This window comes from Leptinotarsa decemlineata, unplaced genomic scaffold (genome assembly GCF_025532065.1).
Source record: "Leptinotarsa decemlineata unplaced genomic scaffold, Ldec_3_MD MMD2_tig00001393_RagTag_RagTag, whole genome shotgun sequence".
In the NCBI taxonomy this organism is placed as follows: Eukaryota; Metazoa; Arthropoda; class Insecta; order Coleoptera; family Chrysomelidae; genus Leptinotarsa; species Leptinotarsa decemlineata.
The window spans coordinates 6130809-6157602 of NW_027412562.1; the positions used below are offsets into that span (position 1 = coordinate 6130809).

A 26794-nucleotide genomic window follows, 5' to 3' on the forward strand; every position below is an offset into this window, starting at 1 on the left:
TTATATATGAAATTATGGGTACTTGATGAAAATGAATAACACTATCCATGATGATAACATAGAATTTTCACAATAAATTTTATTTAGGATGCTTTTCAGTACATGGTAGCTTCATCGACTATATGTTTTAGCAGATTTAATCATTTATAAACGGAGATAGAATTCGTTTTTTACAACATTCAATTTATCAATTACTTGAAAAGCGTTCATTAACAAATAATCATATAGAAAAGTTATTCTCATTGAAATTTTGCTTTCAGGGCTCATCATGAGGTATCCGACCTTTAGAAATGCCAAAGCGTGGATTTTAGTGAGCGAGAAGAAAGGGCTTGATAGAGGGCCCTCGTCATCATGAGCGAAAGAGACAGAAACAGGGCAATCGGTAAGCAGCAACAACAGCGCTTCAATGAGGAAAGCTTTGACTACAAGTCTCCAAGACCTCCGGTTCTTGGGGAGGAGAGGAGCCATTTTTCGTCAGACTGGGGACCGCCACCTTCTCAAATGGACTGGAACAATTACAAGTCTTCCCCGCCTCCACCTCGAAAGTATAGCAGCTATCAGAATGGTAGGTATATGTTATAGGAATTTGTGTGATTTGGAATGTTTAGTTTGAAAAAAAAATAGTTAATATGAGTGGAAGTCTGTCCATGAATGTTATTGTTCAATATCTCTCTCTCCATTTCATTTAGTTGATGGAGAAATAAAAACAGTATCAGTCTTCATTCCTGGAATTGAAGATAGGTGAAGGTCTGAAGTTTGACAACCACTTAACGCAAATAACTATCTTGCGATACTACTTCATGAGAAACGGTGTAAGAGATATAGGATATGAATTGAAAAGGATATATTTTTCGGAAAAAAGTTTTTGCTATTCATATTAATACCAAAAAATGTGGGAATCTTCCAAAGAAAGTAAGAAAGCAATTCATTTCAAAAATGAACTCTTTACAAAGATGTGTAGATCAGTAACTGAAAGTTAATGTTTGCACACCTTTGTAAAGAGGTTATTTTTGAAAGTAATTACTTTTTTCTATTCTTTGAAAGATTCCCACATTTTTTGGTATAAAGTTGGAGAAGTAGAAAGTCAAAACCTCTCTTTCCCGAAATTAGATAATAATATTGCTATATCTGCATTTTTGGGAGTATGCTCTGAACAACTCATTGCAATACGTTTTAGTTCTACGTAAAGATCTATTAGAGGTGTCCGCAAAGCTAACCCAAAATACTTTTTGAAAGTGTTTTCATTGTGATCAAAAAACTTTTAACAATATTTGTAATAATTTATCTTCGCAAAGTCTACAACTGCTAATAAAAATTAACATTCTGAATGAACTTGTGATGAACGTGTGGCATTGAGTAATTCTTTAACTAAATCATCTGGTGCAGCAGGTTCCTATTTTGACTGATAAAAGGTAGATTGACTAGTCTTAACAACATATGTTTTCCTGAAAGATTTGTTAATGAAAACTTTTTCTTCCGGTTTGGACTCGTTTTATGAGGACAATTTTTGATATATTTTATGTATATATCAATGTGTATTGGTATTGTTATTAGAATTTCAATTGACTGTACTATACTTTTAATATTTTACCATTTTTGTAATGATAGACTTTATAATAAAAAAATTATATTATAAAAATGGTTGAAAATATGCCCAAATAATGCAATTTCTCAGGGTCTGAAATGTCTCCCTATTTGTCCAACTCACAATACCCCGAATGCTTAAGATCCCTCCTTTCGAGATTTTGAATTGGGTAAATGTTTTTTTGGTTCATTGCTGTTTCTGAGATAAAAAAATGCTCCCAGAATTTTGTTTCCATTAAAAATCTACCTGCATGGTTGGTGAGATTAATTTCGATGTTTTTTTGCTGTGACACAAGAGACACAACAGGTGTCCCAAACCACAAAATACGTTACCAATAGGGATCATCTAAACTTGGAAATTACCTATGTTGTACCTACAATTCAATTTCAAATTCTATATTTTCATAAAATTTCAATTATTGATCTATAAATAATCATCGAAATTAAATACAGTTTGAATTTTCAATGACCCTGTTCAATCAATGCATTATTATTGATTAGGATATAAAAAGGACATTCACTTAAGATTGAAAGTATCAAAAAATGACTGAGGATACACTACAAAAACACACTTTTGTCTATTTTCCACTATATTTCTTTATTGTTGACCGGTTTCGGCTATTTTGAAAATGTAATAATATGTAGTGTATCCTCAGTGAACATGAATTTCCACAAAATAAACAAGTCGTCAATCGAAGAAATCAAAAAATGAATTGACATCACAATATAGATCTTTCAATCAGAAGCATTTTCAATTAATTTTTCTCTCTTTCAAATCAATTGAGTGGGTGAATAACTGAGAAGATAGTTTAGCCAAAAAATGAAGGTGGCATAATTAGATTAGATTATTTTAATGGGTGACATTTTCACTGAAAGATTTACAAATTCATAACATGTTTTTCGCTGCTTCTTCAGGCTTATGCAATAATAAGGTAACAGAAATTGAAGAATTCTGAAATGCATATAATTCTGGAATGAAAATATCGATTTTATAATGAATACTTTCAATGTTTCTCAGTAGCACAAAAGTATCATCAAACAGTAATGATATATAGCACTGAATGACTTACTACACGAATGAAAAACATCAGAGATGGTCTTAATTGCAAGTTCAATATTAAAAAACAAGGCTACACACTGGTCACCAATTCCATCAATTTAATATATCGAGTACCATGAAATATCCGTTTCATAAAAGTTCAAATGATTATAATAAACTTCCGATCTCTGTTAAACTAATCAGTACCCTTCAAGAACAAGAATTGAAGACCAAACTTATTGAACACATGATCTGAATACTTCATAGCTTAAACTGTATTCATATCTTTCAGAAAATATCGAGTTTTTTTCTCCTGGTTACCAATGAATTGTTATTCCTTATTCTAACCGAAACCACAGATTTGCAGCGGTCTTCCGTTGAAGACTCCATGCTTTTTGGCTTTTTTTTGAAACGAAGGCTTGCCATTCTTACAGTGGCTGCACTATGATGATGACATTCAACTATTTTTTACGAGTGCTATATCTGATAAAACTCTCTCTTGGATTTCCTGCGTAATCAACTTTTATTCATTCATTAATTGTACTTTCACTTTTTATAAACCTTAAGTACTATTGTCTTTGGCAAGGTCCACGTCGGAAAGGTTAGACTGTAATATCCTCTAAACCCCGATTGACGTTGTCACAGTTGGTGCCTGAGGGAGCAGATGTCTGTCAACCTCAGCAAAACTGTGATAATACCCTTCACCAGGAGGGGAAAATTAGACGATCTAACGCCACTTTCCCTCAATGGTAAGGTCATTCCATTAGGAACAGAGGTTGGCATTATACTTAATAAAAAACTCAACTGGAAAGCTCACTTGAAAAAAGTTTTTCACAATGGCAGACTGTCGCTATGGACATGTCGAAGGATTTGTGTTAAAACTTGGGGTTTAGGGCCCAAACAATTCCATTGGATTTATGTGGTGATTGTCAGACCAATGATGCAATTGCCTGGTGGCCGAAGGCTTTATAGAAAACGGCCCAGGCGAAGCTCTTTAACTTACAGAGACAACCATGTCTGGTCATCAGTGGTGCCATCAGTACCACAACGTCAGCGGCCATGTTGATCCTTCTAGATCTACCTCCTCTCCACATTTTTCTGGAGAGAGGCTAGATGGACTGCATATAGACTTGAGCACATTGCCAATGGCACAAATCAATTTTATGCAAATGCAACAGACTGTTGGTTGACACTGGAAGTCACAGCATTCTGGAAATGACCTCTGACTTCATGCCTCCAACTGTCAACTACAAACTGCCTTATAAAGTACTGATCCCGAGTAGAGAGGATTGGATCCTCCAGGAGAAGGAAATAATAAGAGCAGATAGTTGTTGGTTCACAGATGGATCAAAAACACCATCCGGTTCTGGTGCAGGCGTTTTCAGTCGCAGCCCAGGACAGAGATATCAACCTGCCTATTGTCTAAATTGGTAGGAAATTGACAAAAACGACTCTCCTCGATAGGAATGCGTAACAAATTGTCTCTGGTCTGGATTCCTGGCCATACTGGTCTGGAAAGCAATGAGGCTGCTGACTCCCTTGCAAAGGAGGGAGCTGCAAGCACCTTCATCGGACCAGAATCTGTCATTGGCATCGCTTTAGGCTTTGCCAAACAAAGATTGAACGCCTGGATGGCAAGAAGATTTATGGACTTCTGGCAGAATCTTCCAGGATTGGCTCACCCTTCGAAGCTTGATACCAAACAGTTGTTGTAGGAATGAACTACGACGTCTAACAGGCCTTCTTACAGGTCGCTGTCATTTGAATCATCATATGCAGAGACTCGTCCTGTCAGAAGACAGTGTGTGTCGCCGCTGTTTGAAAAATGATGAAACAACAGAGCACATACTTTGTGCCTGCCCCGCTGGGGACCGAATCAGGTTTTTAGAGCTCGGCAGAACCGTACTCTTACCGTCTGACCTGAAAGACCACTCACCATACAAACCAATCGGCTTCGTTAAGAAGCTGGGTTTATTTGGTTGAGTGTGAATATGTGTGTGCCACACATATGTGTGGGTCGAATAGACCTACTCATTTTGGGCCTAACCTAATCTATTTTCTTATTACTGCACAATATTCTGTAAAAAAAATTTCATACTTGTCAACGAAAGAAATTAAAATAATACTATTCATGTTCCCGAATATTTTTTTCAGAATCCCCACCAGCCCCCTTTGGATACGAACCCGAAGGCAGTTGCCAGTCGAATTCCCATTCCTCTTTCAGACACGAACGAGTTTCTTGCGACGATTCCCCACCCCCAGCCTGCGTCAAATGGGCGCAGTCTCTCCATTCTCTTCTCCAAGACCCCGATGGAGTCAAACTCTTCCAACAGTATTTGGAATCTGAGGGTCAGCATCACGCCGACACTCTCGACTTTTGGTTCGCTTGTGAGGGACTCCGCAAGCAGACTGCGAGAGAGAAAATACATCAGTTGGTTAAAGTTATATATAAGTAAGAGTTTGAGGTTAGCATTTTTCAGGTTTACTGTAAGCAACTTTTTTTTTTTAAGGAAATTTTTCGTTAAGTCTGCCCTTCCTATCGGCGAGGAGTTGAGGAAGGAAATCGGTAAACAAATTAAGTCGTCTCAGTGCCTTGAGCCCCCCGTAACACTGTTCGATAAAGCGCAGTCCATTGTCGAACATTTAATTTACGAAACCACATACCAAAATTTCCTCAAATCCGATCTGTACCTGCAAAATTTACAAGTGAGTATTTTTTTCACAATTAAATCAGAATTGTAACATTCATTTCGTGGTGATGGCAACTTGATTGACGAAACGACCATTGAGCAGTTTATTACAATTCTATTGTATGTAAAAAAGTGATTCTGTGAGACAAAAATATTTAGAGCAAATTAACAAATCTATCACTTCATGTAAAAATCTTGAATTGTTTAAAAAAATGTGCATTTTGGAAAATACTGTGATTTTTATGAAGGTCAGCGAACAGTTACATTAGTGATGTTTGTCTCGATATGATTCTTGACATTAAAATACTTTTTTTGATAAAACAGAATCGAATATGGCTATTATGTTTACCAGTTACCATTAGTTTAAACTTCATGAAAAAATTACTTTTCCATTACATCAAATTATTTTGCAGAAGTACACAAGATATGCAAATAAGTCACATAAGGTGAACCTTAAAGATTCAATGTATCATTTTTCCATCATGAAGACTCCTAAAACTATAAAAATATCCATTAGATTTGATTGATTGGTTTCGTTCGCTCTTATCATCTTTTGTTAGGTATTAATCTTTTTGAAAAAGATTATAAATAGTATCTTATGTTTTCCAGGAAAGTCTTGATATGAATATGATTGATTACTTTTTTTATATTGAGTGTTCCAATAGTTTCGTAACAATAATTATTCATTTTCAGAATGTTCAAAGTAGTAGCAGTAGTAGTAGCGAATTTAGTAATGTATTATCAAACTTAAATGTACCGGATCCCTTGCCAACACTTCACGAAGATATGGAATTAATTATGAACCCACCGGTTCATCTGAGTCATACTTCAGGTTAGTTTTATGAAATACCTTATGAAATCCCGATAATAAACAGTGTCTGACCGAAACTGACCGAATTTCTCAACGGTCTCAGTTTCGGCCGTAACCGAAACCTCCTTACAAGGATTATGTGGGAAAAATAAAGAAAACGTTATCATAATCAGTAAGTCTTTATTTTATCTTTAACTCACAACGTTTGAACTTTTTCAGTCGGACACTAAAATAGATTGGAGAGTTTTTTAAAGTGGTGTGTTAATTTTGTCGACTAGGGAAATAACGGCATTTTATCAATAATATTTTGATACTTAGGCACATAGTGCCTATGTTTTGGCACCTATGCCGGTACTATGTTTTGATATTTAGGCACATAGTGCATAAGTGTCTTAGGCACATAGTGCATAAGTGTCTTAGGCACATAGTGCCTAAGAATCAGCACATAGTGCCTAAGAATCAGCACATAGTGCCTAAGTATTAGCACATAGTGCCTAAGTATCAGTAAGAATTTACTGTTCTTTAGAAGATGAAGTTTTTTTCTCTCTATAATAAAAAAATGGTTTCCAGGAAATGGTAGTGTGAGTACTGGCTACCACACTCCTAATGTTGGTGCGACAGGACCCGTCCGCCTTACTAGGGACTCCTTACTCATTTCCCAGAAACGTAGGGCTGCTGAAGTGAGGCCTAAATCTGAAGCAGTCGCCAGGTAAGAGCAAAACCATATTAGTTTGTCGCTTCTAAGGCTTCACACTTTGGCGATGAAGTAGTACTTTTTTTGACCGCATAATTTTTACATACTTATTTTTGTTTGGTTTGCGTGTGGTTATGTAGTATGTTCATGTACCGTTCTGCTGCCGCTGGAGCTCATGCTGCGTATAACTCGTACAACCCGAATTCGAGGCAGGATAGCGAGTTACATTCGTTGAGTAGTCATTCGGATGCTAGAACAGAATCAGACAACATGTCCATGACGAGCAGCTCTGTGTAAGTAAAATGGAACATAGTTAATTTTTCGACCCGAAATTGTTAACTAAAATCTGTAATGAGCAAGTAGTTATTTGTGTACTCAGAAATGTTCTGTTGAATACCATGAAGTTTTTTTAACTCAGGTTTTTCATAGAATCTGAGTACCAAATATTTTTCCGAACATTGTACATCTTCAGTTGATTGAAAATTACTTTCTCGTCTTTGGACTTTCTATTAAAATATTAGTGATAAGGAAAAACCAACATTTATTGAGGAGAACCCTTCAGTTAAACGTGTATGTCATCTATGATAGTTTCTTACAGTTGTGAAAAGAAAAACAGGACCTATCAGAAACGATTAGTTCAATCTTGTGTACTCGTTTATATGGATATCACTTTTCTTTTCTCGATTTCATGAAACAATATAGAATTAGAGTATTAATTTTAATTCATGTCGTGACCATGTCAATTCAACATCTTTGATTTTGTATGGATTACAAGATAATCTGGCAGGCAGTAGGCACTTTCTCATTCATTTTAGTCCATAGATTAAACATACCAGATACTAATTTCCATTTTCACAGATCTGGGATTCCACTGAACAGTCTGCAGTAATATTTAATTTATTATATCAAGTAATTTTTCAAATTTGTCAGGTTGAATTCAATATTTATTGTTTATTTTAATTTATTGCAAGGTTCACAATTCAATGTATTCTTCTTCTTAAGATTCATATACTTCCTTTATTTCATAGTCTAAATCACAGTATAACTTGAAGTTAATACTCTATGAAAAGTGATGCCTAGACAAAGATGGGCATTTTTTTCCTTATGATACAAATAGTATCGATGAGCGCAATCTGTGTAGGAACCGAAGCAACAGGTGGTAACATTGTTCGAACTTTGATACCGAACTGATTGTATTTGGCAGTGTTGAAGGATTCAAATTGGAAATAGTTTCTTGTGCCTGGAATCACATAAAAATATCTCCATTGATGATTTTGCTTTACATTTTGTTCGCAAATTATCAAATAATTATTCTATATATTGGTAAGATATATATAAATATGAGTTTGAAATTAGATTATTTCATTTAACGAGTCGTTCATAACACATGATTTTATGACAGTCTTCGCTTTTGTTTTTTTTTTGTGCTTTATTAATTTTGTAATTATAGAATTCGAAGAAACCAGTGATTTCACAAATCTCTATCAAGAAAAATTTAAATTTCACTTTGATACCATAGTAAACCTCCCAAGTTAACTATCTTCCTTGTTTTACTTGTGTGTTTTGAGTGCATTTTGTATAAGTGCAGACAAGTTAATCTACAGTGATAAGTATTTGAAAGAAGTTATTTGATACTGTGAATTTCTGAAGATTCCGTCCAAATAAGATCATTTTTACCAAGTAACCCTTTTCAATACTTACAGTTGAACTTTCATAAAAAGCATTAGATTGATAGTTATCAGACTGAGCTCATGCCTTTGCAATAAGAGCTATATTCCGTCCATCTTAGCAACAGGGTGCTCCGAAACATTATCATGCTTAGTAAATGTGATCTCCCAAACAAGGCTGCTTGTACAGAGTCGCACTAAGGAAAGACCGAAATATCGCCAGCCGATTGCAGTTAAATCTGATTGGTCATTGTAAGAAGGCTTGCAAATGTACGTGGTTAGCATGCTTTGACCACGCATCTATCTTTGTTTGTGTTACTTTATTTATTGTATAGATATAGTCTAGTCACTTCCACCTGGGCAAATTCAATTCATTCAACGAAAATAAAGTGAAGAAGAAATTGGCATCCAACGTGGGGTTATATTGTGATTTAGAATATGAAATATAGGCAGTCTGAATCTTAGACGAAAAAACATTGAATTATATTCTCAACCATGAAATAAATTGAAGTAAACAATGAATATTGAATTCAAATTGATGTTGGAATGTGGAAAAATCAGAGAAATTACATTATTTATTGAATGAAATATTGCTGCAGACTGCTCAGTGGAATTCCAAATCTGTGAAAATAAAACAATAAGTATCTGGTGTGTTACAATCTGTGGACTAAATTTATTGAAACGGTGCTACTGCCTGTTCAGATTATTTTGTAAGCCATATAAAATCAAAGATGATAAAATGACATATTACAACATGAAGGCCTAAAAAATTTATCTAGAAATCAGTTACACTAAAAAATGTATTATGAATAATTTCAAAATCATGAACTATTTAGAACAATTGTTGTAAGTGTAATATGTTTGCACTCAAAACTATCTTCATTTTCTAAAATTTTTTTTTTGTATTTCAATGGAGGAGTTCACAGCATAAAAAAGTTTTTTTCAATCTCTACCAAAAATACTTTTTTCATAAATTAAGTAACTTCTACAGTCTAACATCGTATTACTACCACAACTGTTAAAGGTATGGTTGCATGAAAATTAACAAAATGTGATGATAAGGCATGTTTTATTTTTATTTGGAATTTTTGCATGATGGTCTTGTAGTCTTTAGCATGGACATGTTCATTTTTAGGGTATATGCATGAGGATTTTATTATTCTTATTATCGATTTTTTTTATAACTTCCAACAAATGAACCAAATTTCATTTTGATACTTTGTCAGTGGGAATAGCACCTTAGATTATAAGGAATATTTTTATTGTATTCATCATGTTTTGTATTAACCAGTTGAGATATCTTCTAAGAAGCAACCTATAATAACCCCCACCTAACCTAACCCCTATAATAACTTTCTGTTATTGTACACCATAAAGATATTGAGATATTTGAAAAAATAATCCAAATCTAATAAATTGTATTTTTTTAATGAAGTATGCCAGTTCTTTATTTGAATTGTGGAAAAAACTAATAGTTCTATGTTAAATCCTTTTGAATATTTGAACCATCGATCCAAACATACAAATACATTTCAGCCATTGGTCTATCAATGTAAATAAAATTATTTTTGTTTAAATCAGTGATGGCAGATCACTGGGTAGAACATCTCGTCGTAAAGCGGTTATGGAAGCAAGGAAAACCCGCGAGTATGCAGCTCTTAATCAGGAAACCAACATGAACCAAATTCTAATTCCAAGAACACAACGTGTCGATACTAAACAGTGTCAGCCAATGGACAGGGACACGTTTGCATCCATCCTAATTGAAAAGTTGGAAGCGGTCAAGTTGTCTCAGGAGAAACAGGAATTGTTGGAGAGAAAATTGAAAGAGGTAAGACTGAATTGTTTGGGATTAAAATGTGTTCCTAGTCAGCTAAATATATTCATTGAAGACTTTATTGCAGAGGACCCTGCAGAGAAATACCTACAAACACAATTTCCTTTTCCCTTTTCAAAATTATATAAACTGTTGAGTTGATAATGGTAAAATCAAACTTGAATATCAGGACAACCTGGTATTAAATTAAATATTTTATTTTCAGAGCGATTCGATGGGCTCTATGAGCGACATACAGTCTCGAGAGCTGGCAAACGCTATCAGGGAGAAGTTGCAGCTAGAAGACGATAATGACCAGGACATTCTCGATCAGCATGTATCCAGGGTGTTTTCTGACTTGACGCCGGCAATGTCTCCGGGACTTTCCAGCCGTAGATCACATTCACCCCCTAGGAATAGGTTAGTTTAATTTTTTTTGTTTAGTAAAAATGAGGTGGACAAATTTTCATTGCTTTTATTTCCATTTATAGACATGTTCAGGGTGCATATATGCGACCAAGGCGGAAAGACAAAGATGGCTTCTCGACTTTCAGTGGTGATTCTGGTAACGTTCACGACTATGCTGACGGATCGGAACATAAATTGTCGATGGTGAAGTCGAAGAGTATGTCGGAATACCCAGATGAGAGATTTGTCAGAGGATCTTCTGGCAGAAGGTAGGATTCAATTTACTCTTAGCAATTTTCTGTCACCCAAACTTGAATACATGAAACTGATGTAAACATTCAATGTATGTTTACTTATGTACCCTGAGAAATAGAAAGAAGTTTTCAAAAATTTAATACATACTCTCTACCTCAACAACCATAACTCAAATAGATTGAAACAAATTTCTTCATTGGAAAAATATAGCTAAAAAGTCTCAAATGAGTACAACAAAAAAGGAAAATATTTATCTTGAAAATAAATCTTCACTGCCAGATATTACTTGTTATTAAAATAGTTTTTATATATTGAACTTATTATTTTATATATATTTTGTATAATAGGATGTTTCCTATTTAAACAAAAAACTACTACTACTACTACTAAATTACTGCTACCTTTGGCCTCTAACGGAAACGATAAAGGCATACCAAAGAGATTCCAGTTCATTGAAGTGTAAGATTCCCATCCTAATGACCACACGAGGGCATTTGTAAGCTTTACGTATTGATACATTATACTCAACCATGCAGGTCTTTTTTGTCTCTGGTTTGAGTGAATAATCATTTGCTGACTTGCTCAAAGGAAGTTGGTTTCCTCTCTGGAAGAAGATTTTCCTTCTACTGCTCAATAATTTGGTGTAGAGCAGATTCTTAAGATATCCTACTCTTAAAAAGGCGATAAGTTGCTTCCTAGCTACATCACCTAGTCTCCTAGGTTGCTATGAGAGCAAGAACTGAGAAGTTCTTGCTCTCATAGGTTTCTCTAGTGACACTGAGTGGGATCGGAGTCATACGTCCTCTTGCCACAGATACACACACCTCAAGAGGAGCCTGTTATTTAAGAGAACTCTCACGTCCATGAATAACACCTTACCTAGCAGAAGTATTCTATTGCCCCTGTTGCAGGACTGAGAGACAGAGAATACTTAATGAGGGAGTGGGTATTCCTGAAAATTTATTGGTTTTTGCCTCTGTATAGTTCAGTAGTCCCCAAACTTCGAGTAAGATGTAGGATGTTGCCATATTGTTTTTCATCATTTGGAATGGGGTTCAAAGTGGCAGATATTTGCAGAGAAGTGAACAAGTGCAATGCTGTAAAGTGCAAAGTCCAATGCACATCATGTCAGATTTCTGTGTAATCCAAAATATTGTTAAAAATATAATTTTAACAAGTTGTCTGTTAACTTTATTCTTCCAGATCTTCCAAAAAGACCCTTACCGAGCTGACGGACAGCGGAGTGTCTGTCGTGTCGGACACAATATCGGCAACTGCACCCATCAAAGACACTCGCGTGATTGCTTGGTTAATGGAGTCCGATAAAAGCGGCCGAGGTTCAAGTCATACTCACAGTGAAATGTCCTTGAAGCACCGAAGCCACAGAACTAGTAGCGTAACTTCTCCCAACGCCAGCAGGAGACGTAAAGGTTTCGGATCGAGATCCAGTTCTTTGGAAAGGGGCAGCAGCAGTGGAGCATTGGGTCCAGCGCAACCATTCATCGCAGACCCTAGCATGCCGCCGTTACCCTCTCCAAACACTGCTATTCAACTGGAGGAAGCTAGAAGGAGATTGATGGAGGATGATGTTAGAACCAGGCCTAAACAAAGGTAAGTCTTACTTATTTAAGCTATATTGTCTTACTGACAAAGATTTGAGAAATAAGTATAAATAGCTTACATAAAAAGTTGAAGCAAAAAGTTGAACATCTGGAACTGATGATGAGTCAGAATATGTTGAAATTTACCAAATTGTGCTTGTTCACACATTTGCTCAGAGGAGTGACTGTGATAAGCCATCAAAGCTAAGACTAATATCATTACTACGAACCCTTGAAACCAGGACCCAAAAAGGAAATATTTGTCTTGTCTTTCACTGCAGATTTCACTGCAAGGAAACTAGTTGAAACCAGAGGCATAGGTCTCATCAGTGGTGCTAGGCTGGACCAAGAATGCATTGTTAGATTTAACTGTCTTGAAAGGACAAACCTGAGTAAGAAAAGGTGATGACAAGTCCCCTTGCGCTGACGTCATCTATAGAATTCACAGAAGTACCCACGACCAAACTGAATTTCCTCACATCCTACCTTTCTAACACTGATTTTAATCGTACCAAAATAACTGGTACCAACCTAGCTTTGGCGTATAATTTAAAAATTGTTTGCTACACAATGGAAGTTTTAAGAAATAAAGAAAACATCCCAGTTTGAAAAAAGTGATTAATTGATTCTGCCAATGATTCTAGAGCTGAAACAGAAAGATTTCTCGAATATTTTTTTGGCAGTTTGTTTATTTCAGATGTTATATATACGAGGTCTGTTCAAAGAATGAGGTGAATTTTCATTCAATATCTATTTTGTCCTCTTCAAAGTAGTTTCCCTCAGATATAGTACACTTTTGCCAGCATTTCTTCCAATCCGCGAAGCAGTTCTGGTGTGCACTTTCTGGTATGTCCTTGAGCTCTCACCTTTCGAAGCTTGAAACCAAACAGTTGTTGGACTACAGTAGGGATGAACTATGATGTCTTACCAGGCCTCCTTACATGTCACTGTCGTCTGAATCATCATATCCAGAGACCCATACTGTGTGTGTCTCCTCTGTTTGGAAAATGATGAAACAGCAGAACATATACTTTGTGCTTGCCCTGCTGCGAACTGAATTCTACCATCTGACCTGAAAGATCACTCACCATATAAACTAATTGGCTTCGTCAAGAAGGTGAGTTTATTTGGTTGAGTTTGAATAGGTGTGAGCCATAATAAACCCTTGCGGGTTGTAGTAGAGGGACGAATAGGCCCACTCACTTTTGACCTAACTTAACTTACCGTATGACTATGTGGCAAGAATTCCTGATGTACTATGCCATGGTAACGGTGAGCAAAATCTCGACATTTGAATGAACTTGGCGTGCTTTCTTTGGTCTCGGCTCTCGTGGGCACTTCCATTAGGACGATTGGACTTTGGTTTCGATGTCATAACCATATACCCATGATTCGTCACCAGATGACCTTTTGAGCGAATCTGGATCGTTGTTGACATTATTCAACAATTCCTGAGCTATGCTCATGCTCGGTTCAAAGATTTCTTTATGTAATTTTTGTCTTTTGTAAGTCACTGTTTTCTTTGCCTTACCTAGACTTTATATTAGATTCATTTCAAATTCAATAAAATGATCCCCAGGTCGTCTAACCGATATTATCCGGATGTTGCTCAGAGCAGTCAGTCTACTTTGAGAAAATCGATGAGGGGTCCACGGACTGCAATGGCCGGAGCCGAAGATGTTACGACGGTAGTATTCAATTTTTGCGAAGAACAGTTTCCTTACAGAACCAAAATTCCTGGCACTCAGGTCACTTTAAGACAGTTCAAGGAATATCTTCCGAAAAAAGGAAATTACAGGTATGTTTTTTTACATTCATAATCTCAATTAGTATTAAAAATGAAACTTGGCTTTGTAGGTACTTTTTCAAGACGGTGTGCGAAGAACTTGGTAATCAAGTTATCCAAGAAGAAGTCATCAATGATGCAGAGGTACTTCCTTTATGGGAAGGAAAAATAATGGCTCAGGTGAAGCCAATCGACTGAGTTATTACGTTTTTTTGAACGTAATTTGGAAATCTTATACGAATCTTTTTTTGAAACCTCTTATTTAAGTATGTAAATTTTTTATTTCATGCAAAATAATTTATTTTTCTTTGTTGTTGAATGTTTTGTGTGTTTACTGGCGAAGAGAAAAATCTTGAGTTTCGAACGGTTAGGCACAAAAAATGCAACAAGATGGTAAATAAAAGTTTTATTGTTCATAGAGCACGACTGATAGTTTGTCTTGTTCGTTATTTGATGTATTTTTCGAGGAAAAAACTAATTTTGAGATGCATTCATCCTGCCATTATGAACTATTTCGGTTATTTTATTGTTAGTCTACCAGTAAAAAGGTCTATTTAGCCACTAATGCCTAACATTGAACATTTTCAAATTTGAACTAATAGGTATACCTAAGAAATTTATTCAGGTGTTTTCAGAAGGAAAGGCTACTTTACATGTTTGTTCCATATTTGGGAACAGAACAATTATTAAGGAGTATCGGGTTAAGTTTTTTGCAGGGTGAAGAAAATATTTTTTTGGTAAGCAACTATGTCTTGAATCCTACAATTCAGGAAGACATTCGAAAAAATATATGTCAAAAAATAAATACTTCCCTGTCTAATACCTCCAAATATCTCCTCAGGTAGTAATATATTTCCATAAATTATAAAATAAAGAATGTTTTTTTTTATTTGTAAAATTGTAGGAAAATTATTAAAAAATTAATGATGTTTATTATTCAAAAATTCATTTTGAAAATAGAAAAAATCAAATACAATGACTAAAACGGAGTTCAGCTTGATTTTGTTCAGTTTAACAGGAGTATATTCATTTATCCATTGTTTTATTTTGTAAATTCTCGTCTTCATTACTTTCTTTGAATGTTTTTTTCGTTATACATATAAATTTTTCAACATATTTCAACAATTGTAGTTTATTACTTACTGTACAACAAAAAGCATTCATTCCAAAAGAAATATTCAAAATGAGATTCTTAAACCACATCAACTCTTTACATTCCGACCTAAAATTTACAATGAAAGTCGCCAGTAACAACTCACATCCGTTCCTGAGCTTTCTCATCACAAAATTCAACAATCCCTTCTCTCACACTGTTTACCGAAAACCAACTCATACTAATCGCTATGTCCTATCATTATCCTGCCCAGTTGAATTCTATTTTGAGTTATCTCATTAACAGATCCATCAGACTCAATGACAACCACAATAGATCCAAGGAACTAAACAAACTCAAATCCGCCCTTGGCCAAAACGAATCCCAAATCTGAAGATGCATCTAACTTCAGCAAATCTAAGCAGCTGAATGAACAGATGGACCACCCAAAAGCTTTTCTTCCTTATAATGGAGTTACCCACAAAGGAAGTCGAAATCTGGACAAAACATAAGGACAGTATTAACAGCCAATAATCAAATTTCCACTTTTCTAAAAACACCTATGGACACGACACTCAATGAGGCACAAGGCATATACAAAGTACCATGTTCCACCTGCTCCGGAACTTAGATCGGCCAAACCAATAGAAGAGTCTCAACAGGGTCTATGTCCATGAGCTTGCTGTCCATAAATAAATCCAGCCTCATCCCTTTTCCCTGGCCACAGAATGAACTTCAAAAACATCAACACCTGCAAAGTTATTGAATTTGAAAAAGGTCCCAACTGCCTCAACAAATGAGATGATTCACAAAGCTTACTTCATTCATAGAGATCATTACTATCACGCCATGCATCTTACTCGCTACTGCAAGTCACACCCTTGTTCCCACTACCAACTCCACCTTCGCACTAACTACCGGTTTGCACTGCACTTTCTGAACTAAACAGACCCTCCTACGTCGCGGTAATTCTCATTTAATCCGATGGAGCTCTCGAAAATACACGATGATCTAGAAGTTTCAAAAAGACACAAGTTGATATTACTGGAGTTTTTTCCCAAGACCAAAGCATCATGTTAACACATCGACACGTTTTTCGATCACTAAGTGATAATCTGCAAGAGGAAGATCTTACTCTGATCTTCCTCTTGAAGATGATCACTTGGTGATCTTCTAATTTTCCTCTTGAAGATGATCACTCGGTGATCGAAACATGTGTCGAGGTATTAAAATAATGGTTTGGTGTTGGAAAAAAATCCAGTAACATTCATTACTACAGTGCATCAAAAAAAGGCACAAGTAAGGCTTAGCGTAAGTCGCAGTTGATCAAAAAAGATCAGCATCAGCTTGAATTTTTTTTTATCACGGGATAATTTACAACAATACTATAGATTTATTTTGCATGGACACATTTTGAAATATTTCTCAGAAAAATGTGTAATTTTACACAAATGAACAGTATATTTAAGATTAACCCTTCAAACTAAAAAGAAGAAACTAGATTTTGGTTTCATTCGTTCACACAAATTAAAATTGTCCGCTCTTCATAATGACCAGTTATAAAGTATTGTTCAGTGAGATAGTATCATAGTATGCACAGCTTTCTCAAAAAACTAGAAATAACAGAAGAATGGAAAATAAAACTCGCGAGGAAGGGCCTTGGTTGATAGCCAGTTGAGCAAAACCATGGAGTTTTGAAATTATGATGAAAGCAGTTAATTCGTTTTTATTTCAATTTGAATATTTGAAGAAACACTATGAAGAGACAAATTTCCTTTCAAAAATTGTATTAGTTAAAAAAAATAAATTGTCCTGTATTGTGGCAAAAATGATTTTTTGCCACATTGCTTAGAAAAAACCTTTTTTGTCTTTATACTTCTCTGAAAGTATACATGAAATAGAAAATTGTCAAAATATGAATATCAACGAAAACTCATGAAGAACATGTGTAGATTATTTGGTAATCAAGTAATACTTCGTGTGATTCTCACTAAAAAGTTCACAAAACGACAACACTTGTTCCACTATACAATAGCTTCTTAAATAAATATTCTTGTGATTCATGATAAATTCCAAAGGCTCAGAACTTACTATAAATAGAGGGGACAGGTATTTGGTTCTGGCATTTGTCAAAAATACAGCAATGAGATTTGACTACACTTTTTCACAAAGATATGGTTGGCATCTTTTATTCTATTTCATATCATATATAGTTTATTGTCCTGAAGACAACTTACATCTCGTACACAAAGTAAATATTACACCCATGGTATCTTCATGAAAAATATCTTACTGAAAGATTTACATTGGGAAATAATTGAAATGTTCACGTGTTATTGATAAAGATTCAAGCAAAGTGAGCAGCTCATCTATCGAAATAGGTAAGTGATGTTATTCATTGGATAGAGTTTGGTACTCTGTACTTGGAATAAATTTATGTATCTTCAAAGAATTAGTGTCACTTTGATGTTAAATTTCCGAATTTGTACAAGTCCTGTACTTGGTATATTAAGGGCTATATGTGAGTTTAAATAATATTGCAGTTTCATTTCATTGGAATGGACACTAGTTGAAAATATGAAAAAAGTTATTTTGTTGGAAATGCATACATTGTATTCTGTATGCAGAATCAGTACTATCGTGTGTAAAAGTTGAAAAAAGTATTATATGATATCAGAAAAAAACAAGCAAATATAATTTCATGGGGTTTCAAATATCAACTGATTAAAGATGATTCATGATTTAAATCACGTTTTTTTTTCTCGTGAATTTTGTATTTACCGTAAAACATGATTTTTTATGGGAGAGCTGTTGTAAAGAGCTGTTTATTTCCAAGTTATAACTAATGAGTGTAAAAAATTCACACACATTTCAATAAAAGAAAAGTATCAATATCATGTTTGTGGTAAATATGATATTGATACTAATATTGTTCATTGATAGCCACGTTTTTATGAATATACTGAATATCTTGACTACAAAAATCCCATAGTGTTTTAGTGGCAAGCTGTCAAAATTTGACATATTTTTTCAATATTATTGTTTGTCATCCTGAAATAATTTACAGATTAATCACATTTTGACAGCATTGTTGATGGTGAGAATCTGACAGGAGGAGTTATGTTATACAAATGAAATATGGAGGTTCTAAAAAAAATTAATATTGTAGCCTTTCCTTGTAGGAAAAATCTAAAGTTTTTACTTAAACATAAAACATACTGCTAGTTTTGGTTTTGTAAAAAGTAGTGTTAAAATGTTTAAATATAATTTATTTATTGTTATTTTTAAGAAATAGTAATATTTTTTTAATTGTTACAGATTAAAAGCGACGATTTTTGTAATATAGAATTTTGTAATTAGAAGTAGAATATAGGAAGTACTATTAAAAATGCAATAACTTTTGTAAATAAAAATAGTAGGTGCATATATTAAGTGCCTTCAAATGTTCAATTCACTTTTTTTACTCTAACTTCCATAGAGATAGTATGTCTGTTATGAATGCTTCCTTTCTGAGAATTTCAGCAACGAAAAAAATGTTTTGCCTACAACAAATAAATTTGACATCACTTTTATGAACTGTTTTTCATTTACCTTTAGGAAAACAATTGGTCTGACAATTAAATCCCTTCATGGTCATGATATAATATGAAATCCCCCGATTGATAGTCAAATATATTGTGAACATTTTAGGGAATATTTATATTTCTGGTGTTCATTTGGATTTTATAACAATAGTATATTAAAAGTGAAAACTGTCAGGAGAGATACATAGGTATAAGGAAATAAATATTTCCAAATAAATTTCGAAATATTAATCTCTTCCAACTACCTACACACTAGGATATGATAAACGTTTGTCGAAAAACAACTACTTTTCCGGCTAATACCACGCTGGATATTGAATTATATCCGACAGACTTTTATGCAAAATTCCTCACAGAGGCTAGCCTCACAGATGTTTCTTGTTCATCCAGTAGCAGGGCCATGCTGAAATTATTCAAGTAGATCACCTGCAGACTGCGGTTTTGAGGTAATACCTCTCGTCAGTACAGGACAGATCCTACCCAGGGAGCGAAGTGTCTGGGACTTGATTAATTTCAACACGGCTTCGCTACATATATGAAACTTTCGTCTGAGAGGCAGATTGTTAACTAGTATTAACTCCATCTCATGAACAAAGCCCCAAGCGTGGAAGAAACTTCCCATATATAAAAACTGTAACAGAAATCAAAAGTGAAAACTATCGAAGAGAGATATATACGTATAAGGAAATATTTCTAAATAAATTTCGAAATATTAATCACTCCCTATACAGGATATAATTCAATATACAGCCGGGGAAGTAGTTGTTTTTCAACAGACGTTTACCACATCCTACTGTGTAGGTTGTTGGGAGAAATTAATATTTTGAAATATTCATTTCCTCAATAATATATTAGGTTGCTTCAAAGTTTTGTCGGTATTTATCAGTCTAATTCAAACTGTAATATCTCTGTGAATACTTATTCCATTCAATCAAAATAAGCATCATTTGAATCAGTGCACTTTTGCCAACGTGGTAAAAGTCAATTAATTCCGTCATCATAAACATTGTATGCTCGGAATTTGATGAAGTCGACAAAGGTCGTTTCTGGCTGGTCCTGGTAGGCGAGAAGTCTGGGGAGTATGGTGGGTGAGGCAGAACTTCGACGATCAATTCCTTCAATTTTCGGTCACAGTAACTGTAGCTTTTTTTTATTGGTTTTCGCAATTGGAATGTGTCTGGGTGGCTCATTGGTGTCCAACCACTGTCCTGAATGTTTCCTGTTGTCATAGAATATCCACTTTTCATCACACGTGATGATCCGATAAAAAAAAGGATTGTTTTGGTTGCGCAAAAGCGAACAACAGACCTCAAAACGTGACATTTTCTGTGAATCGTTCAAATCGTGAAACACCCATTTTTCGAGCTTTTTGACCTTTCTAATATGGGCTAACGCCCAGTTCCACCATCTCACGCACCGTTTGTAGTGGGTCGGTCTCCACCAGGGTCCTCAAATCCTCGTCATAGATCACTGTAGGTCGACCAATTCGGGGCTCATCTTCGAAGTTAAAGTCTCCGGAACGAAATTGCCAAATATCTAGTTCCAAATATCAATTTTTCGCCTCCATGTCTGAAGAGGCAAAAAATTAAAATTTGGAAAAAATGAACAGCATCAATGTATAGAATTCAAAATTTTTGATTGGTCAGTATAGTAACTTGTGTACCACGACAATAAATATTTATCTAGATAGAGAGCTACAAAAACCACATGACATTAAAACTGACAAAACTTTAAAAACAAGCTAATGTTATTCTCACCCCGATAGTAATTTTGCTGATGTGACAAATGTAAAAGATTTTTTTTCAAAACGTCAGCCGTTTTAAAAAGGTCATTGAAACAAATTTTTTCAATCATTAAGTTTATTCAAAGACAAAATTTACTGACCAATGGGGAATGTTCCTCAATTTGGGTTATTACAGCAAATGCAAGTTTGAACAAAATAAAGTTGAGTTCAATTCATGAGTTTATCAAATTCACTTCGAAAAGTATTCAAATTGATGTTTCAAATGTTAAGTTTTAATTTTTGAAGGGCTTTGTTTCTAATTCACATATTGGCAATAGCGCCTATATAAAATTGAAATAATTTATACGTACCTAGATATTCTACTTTAAAAAAGGAAAATTATCTTTATAAATCAACAATTAAGGCAAAATACAAATTATAGTTCAATACCACCTCCACAAGCCACATAAAAAACAGTTGTTTTGTTATTTATTTATAGAGGAAGATAGGTTAGGTGCACAAAATGTCATATTTCACAGAATGCGTCTGAAATATGTCATCTTTGTTTGCCTCATACAGGTAACAGATTCATTGCCCTTTATTAGCTACAACCGATGTTGCCAAATGGTGAAATAGAAACGAATCCCTTTAAATGCATTATTTCATTCCTCTTTTTTAAGTATTTAAATCATTTTTTACAGAAAAAGGTTGAAATGATAAGTTTAAAATGCGTTGTTTTAGAGCTCTTTTATGAAAACTACTTGATTTTCGTCAGGAGGAACATGCCCCATTGGTGGTCTCCTGATAGGTTTTTTATGCAGTAACTTTTTGAGGTTAAATTGTCAGTTTGCCCTTAATTAAAGTTAAGCAGACTTTCTGTTGATCTTCTATATTCATTTTTCAGATTGTGGAAGTTAAGAAATCCAAAAATCATCAAGAAACACCAACTCCTCCACAACAAAATGTCTTAAAGAATGATTGCATTATTGTTTTTCATGATTTTTTTAAATATCGATTTACAAACTTCTCAACAGTAATCTGATCAAGATAAAGTGGAAAATTTACTGAAAATTTCCAAGAGCGATTTTTTATATTATAAATGTCGGGATTCATCCGTTCATGGTTATCAGGAAGTCAATGTTTCGAGATTATTCCAAATGGCATTATCAAAACGCCTTACTTCTGCTTTGAAGGGAGTAACTAGCCTATATCGGTGTAGTAATGTATCACGGTAATGCTATATTTGAGATAAATTTATAAATATACTTTGAGTTTTATCGAAAAAGATGGCCCAAATGAGACAAAATTTTATGAAATGACATTTATCGACTAATGAAATCATTTTTGTTGATATTTCTTCAGAATTTGCTACATACATACGAATATCATCAATGAATGAAGCCAATCGCCGATAATTATGACTATGACAGTTAATATTTACTACTTACTGTCAAATTTTCATTGACGTCTCAAACAAACAACATTTGTAAATGATATACAGGGTGTCCCTGGACTTCCTCTTTTCCTCTCGAGAATGTATAGATGGGGTCAAAATATCACCAGTACTTCATATAACTTTTTTTCCTAAAATCCTTCGTTACCAAGTAATGGGCCCTCGAAGTTACAAAATGAAAAATGTTTTTCTTTGATAACTTTTCAAGTGAATATTCAAAATCATCCAAATTTTGGTAATTGACTAAACACATGAATTCCTTCGATGAGCTTCCATGCAGGAGTCAGTTGTTTTGCTACAAAGTCAGGAACGGACTACGCCCGATGGTCCACACCCCAAAACTTTGAAATGACAGATATTTTTCAATATTTTTCAACAAATTAAGGTTACTTGGACAATTTTATGAATAAAAGTACTCGTGTGGAAAGTCGATCGGAGCAACGAGTCTTGATAAAAATGTAGTTTCACTCGACGACATCAAACCCGCTCGTCCACCATTATTTGAAATGAATAATTTTATCAAAGCAGAAATAATAATGATAACGTTAATTCAACAACATTTATCCTGAGATGTCTACCATTATTCAAAAATCTTAGTTTTTAAGGAAAATGGAAATGATAGGTAAAATGTTCATAACGAATTTTTATAATGCAAATACGTTTAACTAACGAAACTCAAGAGCCTCAAGAGCAAACAGAAATGAAAAATCCGCTACAGAAACTGCTCGATATGACCACCTTCTCTCTCTATACATTTTCTTAGTCTGCGAAGACACCCTCTCTGTACTTGAAATAGCATTCCAGGGTCGTTTCGTATGGCTTCACAATGTAATGTTATTCTATTCAACAATGCATCTCTTGTGTGAATGGGTGTAGCGTAAACAAGGCTTTTTAGATGCCCCCACAGAAAGAAATCCAATGGATTTAAATCCGGAGACCGCGATGGCCATGAATATGGCCATCATGCGCCATCATGCATAAACCACATATCTCTTCGGGTTTGCAATGGAACATGTTCCAAAAGTACATTCAAATCGTTCTGAATGAACTCCAAATAACGTTCTCCATTCAATCGGTCCTGTAGAACGAATGGTCCTATAAGATGGTTTCCTATGATACCAGCCCAAACATTCACGTTGAATTTCCGTTGGTGTTTGGTTTGCATTATCCCATGGGGATTTTCTTCAGCCCATATATGGAGATTATGAGGGTTGATAACTCCATCTCTACTGAAACCTGCTTCATCAGTGAATAAAACTCGATTAATAAAAGTCATATCCTCTCTTTGCCTATCCATGAACCAATTGGCATATTCCAGTCGTGCTGGAAAATCTTGAGGTGTCATGGCATGTACCTTCTGGATGTGAAATGGGTGGAGCAGTTGTTCCCTAATTATTCTATGAATAGTGGACTTGGATGTATGAAACTGTTCTCATAGATTTCTGATGCTCATTGAAGGATCATCAGCGACGGCTTCCAAAATATTTTCCTCCAATACAACGGTACGTACAGTCCTAGGAGCGCCCTCACCACCTCGTTTTGGCAAAACTGTACCTACAATAATATCGAAATAAAACAACGTGCTCAAATTAATTATCAATTATTACATACCTGTCTCCCTCAAGCTGCGATCGACACGCTCGAATGTTTCTCTTGACGGTACCGGTCGATTGGGAAAATGCTCGGAATACAGACGACGAGCTTCTGCAGCATTACAAAATGCTCGTCCATAAAATACATGCATATCTGCATATTCATTGAATGTAAACTGTTCGGCCATATCAAAAAAATTCAAAATATCCTATAGAATATTGACAATACAATGATAGTCATATGACAACGCACCACTCAACAAAACAAAATCGCATTCCAGTTTCTCATTTTTTATCAAAACTTTCTAAAAGGTTTTTTTGTCAACATCTGTGAAAGAAATGGAACAAATTATTCCCTGCATATTTTTCACCTGATCATGTGCAGCCGTTTTTGTAGTTCATTCGTTTGCTTTTTATTAGTATAGTAAATATTTTTTCCGATGTGCGTTTTTCAGCTAAATTTAGATTCGTGTTAAAGAATTTCTCCCATAAAATTATAATTATCAGTGAAACTCCTCAACAGTTTAGCTGTGAAGAAGAATTTGAAACATTCGAATGTTGAGTTTCATGAGATTCAGATAACTGATCAACACGAAACGTGATTATTCCACACGTATTATGTACATACAAAATATGGAATGAATTCGATATTTCATAGTAGAGTAGCTTGTTAGTTTAAAAACACTACGAATCTACAGAACTTGATATTTCTTTTGAAAAAATATCTGCCATCACAATTGTGACTTGAACTTCCATATAGGTACTGTACTTTTTGTTTACGACTTCATTTTAGCATACTTTGTATTATTCCTGTTATAAATGTTGTTGAATTAACGTTATCATTATTATTTCTGCTTTGATAATTATTCATTTCAAATAATGGTGGACGAGCGGGTTTGATGTCGTCGAGTAGAACTACATTTTTATCAAGACTCGTTGCTCCGATCGACTTTCCATACGAGTACTTTTATTCATAAAATTGTCCAAGTAACCTTAATTTGTTGAAAAATATTGAAAAATATCTGTCATTTCAAAGTTTTGGGGTGTGGACCATCGGGGGTAGTCCGTTCCTGACTTTGTAGCAAAACAACTGACTCCTGCATGAAAGCTCATCGACGGAATTCATTTGTTCAGTCAATTACCAAAATTTGGATGATTTTGAATATTCACTTGAAAAGTTATCAAAGAAAAACATTTTTCATTTTGTAACTTCGAGGGCCCGTAACTTGGTTACGAAGACTTTTAGGAAAAAAAGTTATATGAAGTACTGGTGATATTTTGACCCCATCTATACATTCCCGAGAGGAAAAGAGGAAGTCCAGGGACACCCTGTATAGTAGGTACTTTTACGTGATTTTACGAGGTTAGGAATTGGAGAAGAAGCGGAAAAGTGATATAACAATAACCTTAAAATATTTATGGAATATTTCAATTTAAAGAGAATTTAAAAAAATAATGAGGCATCCGAGTTTCATAGCAAGAACGGTTTTTGTTCATAACAATGATGTGGAAAGTGCTTGCAGAATTTTGAACAGAATATTGGGAAGAGAAGATATTTTAGATCAGTTTCGACGAACGCGGTACTATGAAAAACCTTTTCAGGTAATCACAAATTTTCAGTTTTATAAATCTTGTGCAACTGTTGATAATTTCAGTTCAGAAGACGGATCAATTTTGAAAAATGCAAATCCATTTACAATGAAGATATGGACAGAAAAATTCAGTTTGTCCTAAGAAAGAACAGAACAGATCCATTCCCTGGGTGTTCTTAGTTAAATAGTTGTCTGTAATGATTCATTTTCATCAAAGTGAACTATAATATACGAATATATTAATCAAAATTAACTATTTCATTTCGAAGTCATATCAGTGCATTAATAAATCAGTCGATGACAGATATTACATTGTATATGATTTTTGAGTTGTTTTTTCCACCAATCAGCTGCTTTCCTGTATGTCAGAAACTTGTGGTGAGGGAATGCAAGATAATTTATAAAAAAATATTGTGATATGCACTTCAATTTTCGTCACCTGCAAACGTAATATCTTGGAAAATAATCTAATGACTTTTAAAACTACTACAGTAAGAAACATAGGGAGACACGTTCAATTCATCAAATATAGATGGGAAATACAATAACTTCTATACGACCTTCAAATATCACTACAACATCGCTTTCACTTGGTGAAAATTCGATTTGAGTGAAAATAAAAACCATGGTACTCTCCCGAATTGAAAGAGCTTCATAATATGCTATGTGAGATGTCAAAAATTGTAAATAGTACGTCTAACAATATAGTACATACAAGGTATAAGATCAGATCTTGAAGCACTATTACAATGAAAAAGTGAAAGAAAATTAACATACTTATAACAATGACAGATTACAACGAGCACCAAATCTCATGAGACAACTGGAAAATAATAAGTCAATAAATAACCTAGTGAAACAACTTATATCAAGATCTTCAAATGATGTGGTGCTGCAGGTTTTTCCTGAACCAGAAAGAGCAAATGTGCCACTAGAATCAATGAAGTCGCCCCGGAGCGCCAATTAATTTTTATTGTTGTTTTTTTTATTTTTATCGTTGTTTCAATAAAATGTTCTTGAATTGAAAATTAAAAAACTTATTACAAACAACAGAATAATATTGAACCAAAGTGAAATTTGTAATGCCTTAAGTAACTTTCATGGACATACCTTGTCCAAAACCAAAGGTTGATAAATTGAAACTTATCTCCTTATTATGAACACAGTTTATTTCTTTGTCCTGCCACCAGTCAAGATATTGAAGAATATATAATGAAGACAACTAAGAAGTTTGCTTCCAGAATAGATGATAAATGTGGGAAAGTTGTGTGTCATGTTAAAGAGATAATAAGTTTACCATTGGCTCATAGAATAAATGAATCATTCATTTCAGGCGGTATCCATCGGTTCTTGAGGTTTCCAATTTTCAAAAATAAGGGACCAAAAGATGATGTTACAAAATACCG

The 26794-nt window shown here is 34.5% G+C and overlaps 2 protein-coding genes across 4 annotated transcripts in view; both read left to right on the forward strand.

Moving 5' to 3' along the window:
* Axn (protein axin) overlaps positions 1–19016 on the forward strand; it is a 103885-nt gene extending 84869 nt beyond the window's left edge. For 2 of the 3 annotated variants that reach the window (XM_074175904.1, XM_074175905.1), the window contains exons 2-13: positions 261–565; positions 4778–5075; positions 5134–5329; positions 6007–6145; positions 6695–6833; positions 6959–7111; positions 10067–10316; positions 10528–10721; positions 10793–10978; positions 12168–12575; positions 14145–14363; positions 14423–19016. In XM_074175904.1, the coding sequence (XP_074032005.1) occupies positions 352–565; positions 4778–5075; positions 5134–5329; positions 6007–6145; positions 6695–6833; positions 6959–7111; positions 10067–10316; positions 10528–10721; positions 10793–10978; positions 12168–12575; positions 14145–14363; positions 14423–14549 (2523 nt within the window). In that variant the 5' untranslated portion in view covers positions 261–351 and the 3' untranslated portion in view covers positions 14550–19016. The remainder of the gene's footprint in view (positions 1–260; positions 566–4777; positions 5076–5133; positions 5330–6006; positions 6146–6694; positions 6834–6958; positions 7112–10066; positions 10317–10527; positions 10722–10792; positions 10979–12167; positions 12576–14144; positions 14364–14422) is intronic. The other variant, XM_074175906.1, reaches the window with a different exon arrangement.
* Positions 19017–25148: 6132 nt separating this feature from the next.
* mRpS21 (mitochondrial ribosomal protein S21) lies at positions 25149–25705 on the forward strand. The gene is made up of 2 exons (XM_023170000.2): positions 25149–25398; positions 25452–25705. Exons 1-2 carry the CDS (start codon positions 25252–25254, stop codon positions 25566–25568), a joined length of 264 nt encoding a protein of 87 aa, XP_023025768.2. The 5' UTR covers positions 25149–25251; the 3' UTR covers positions 25569–25705.
* Positions 25706–26794: the final 1089 nt, after the last annotated feature.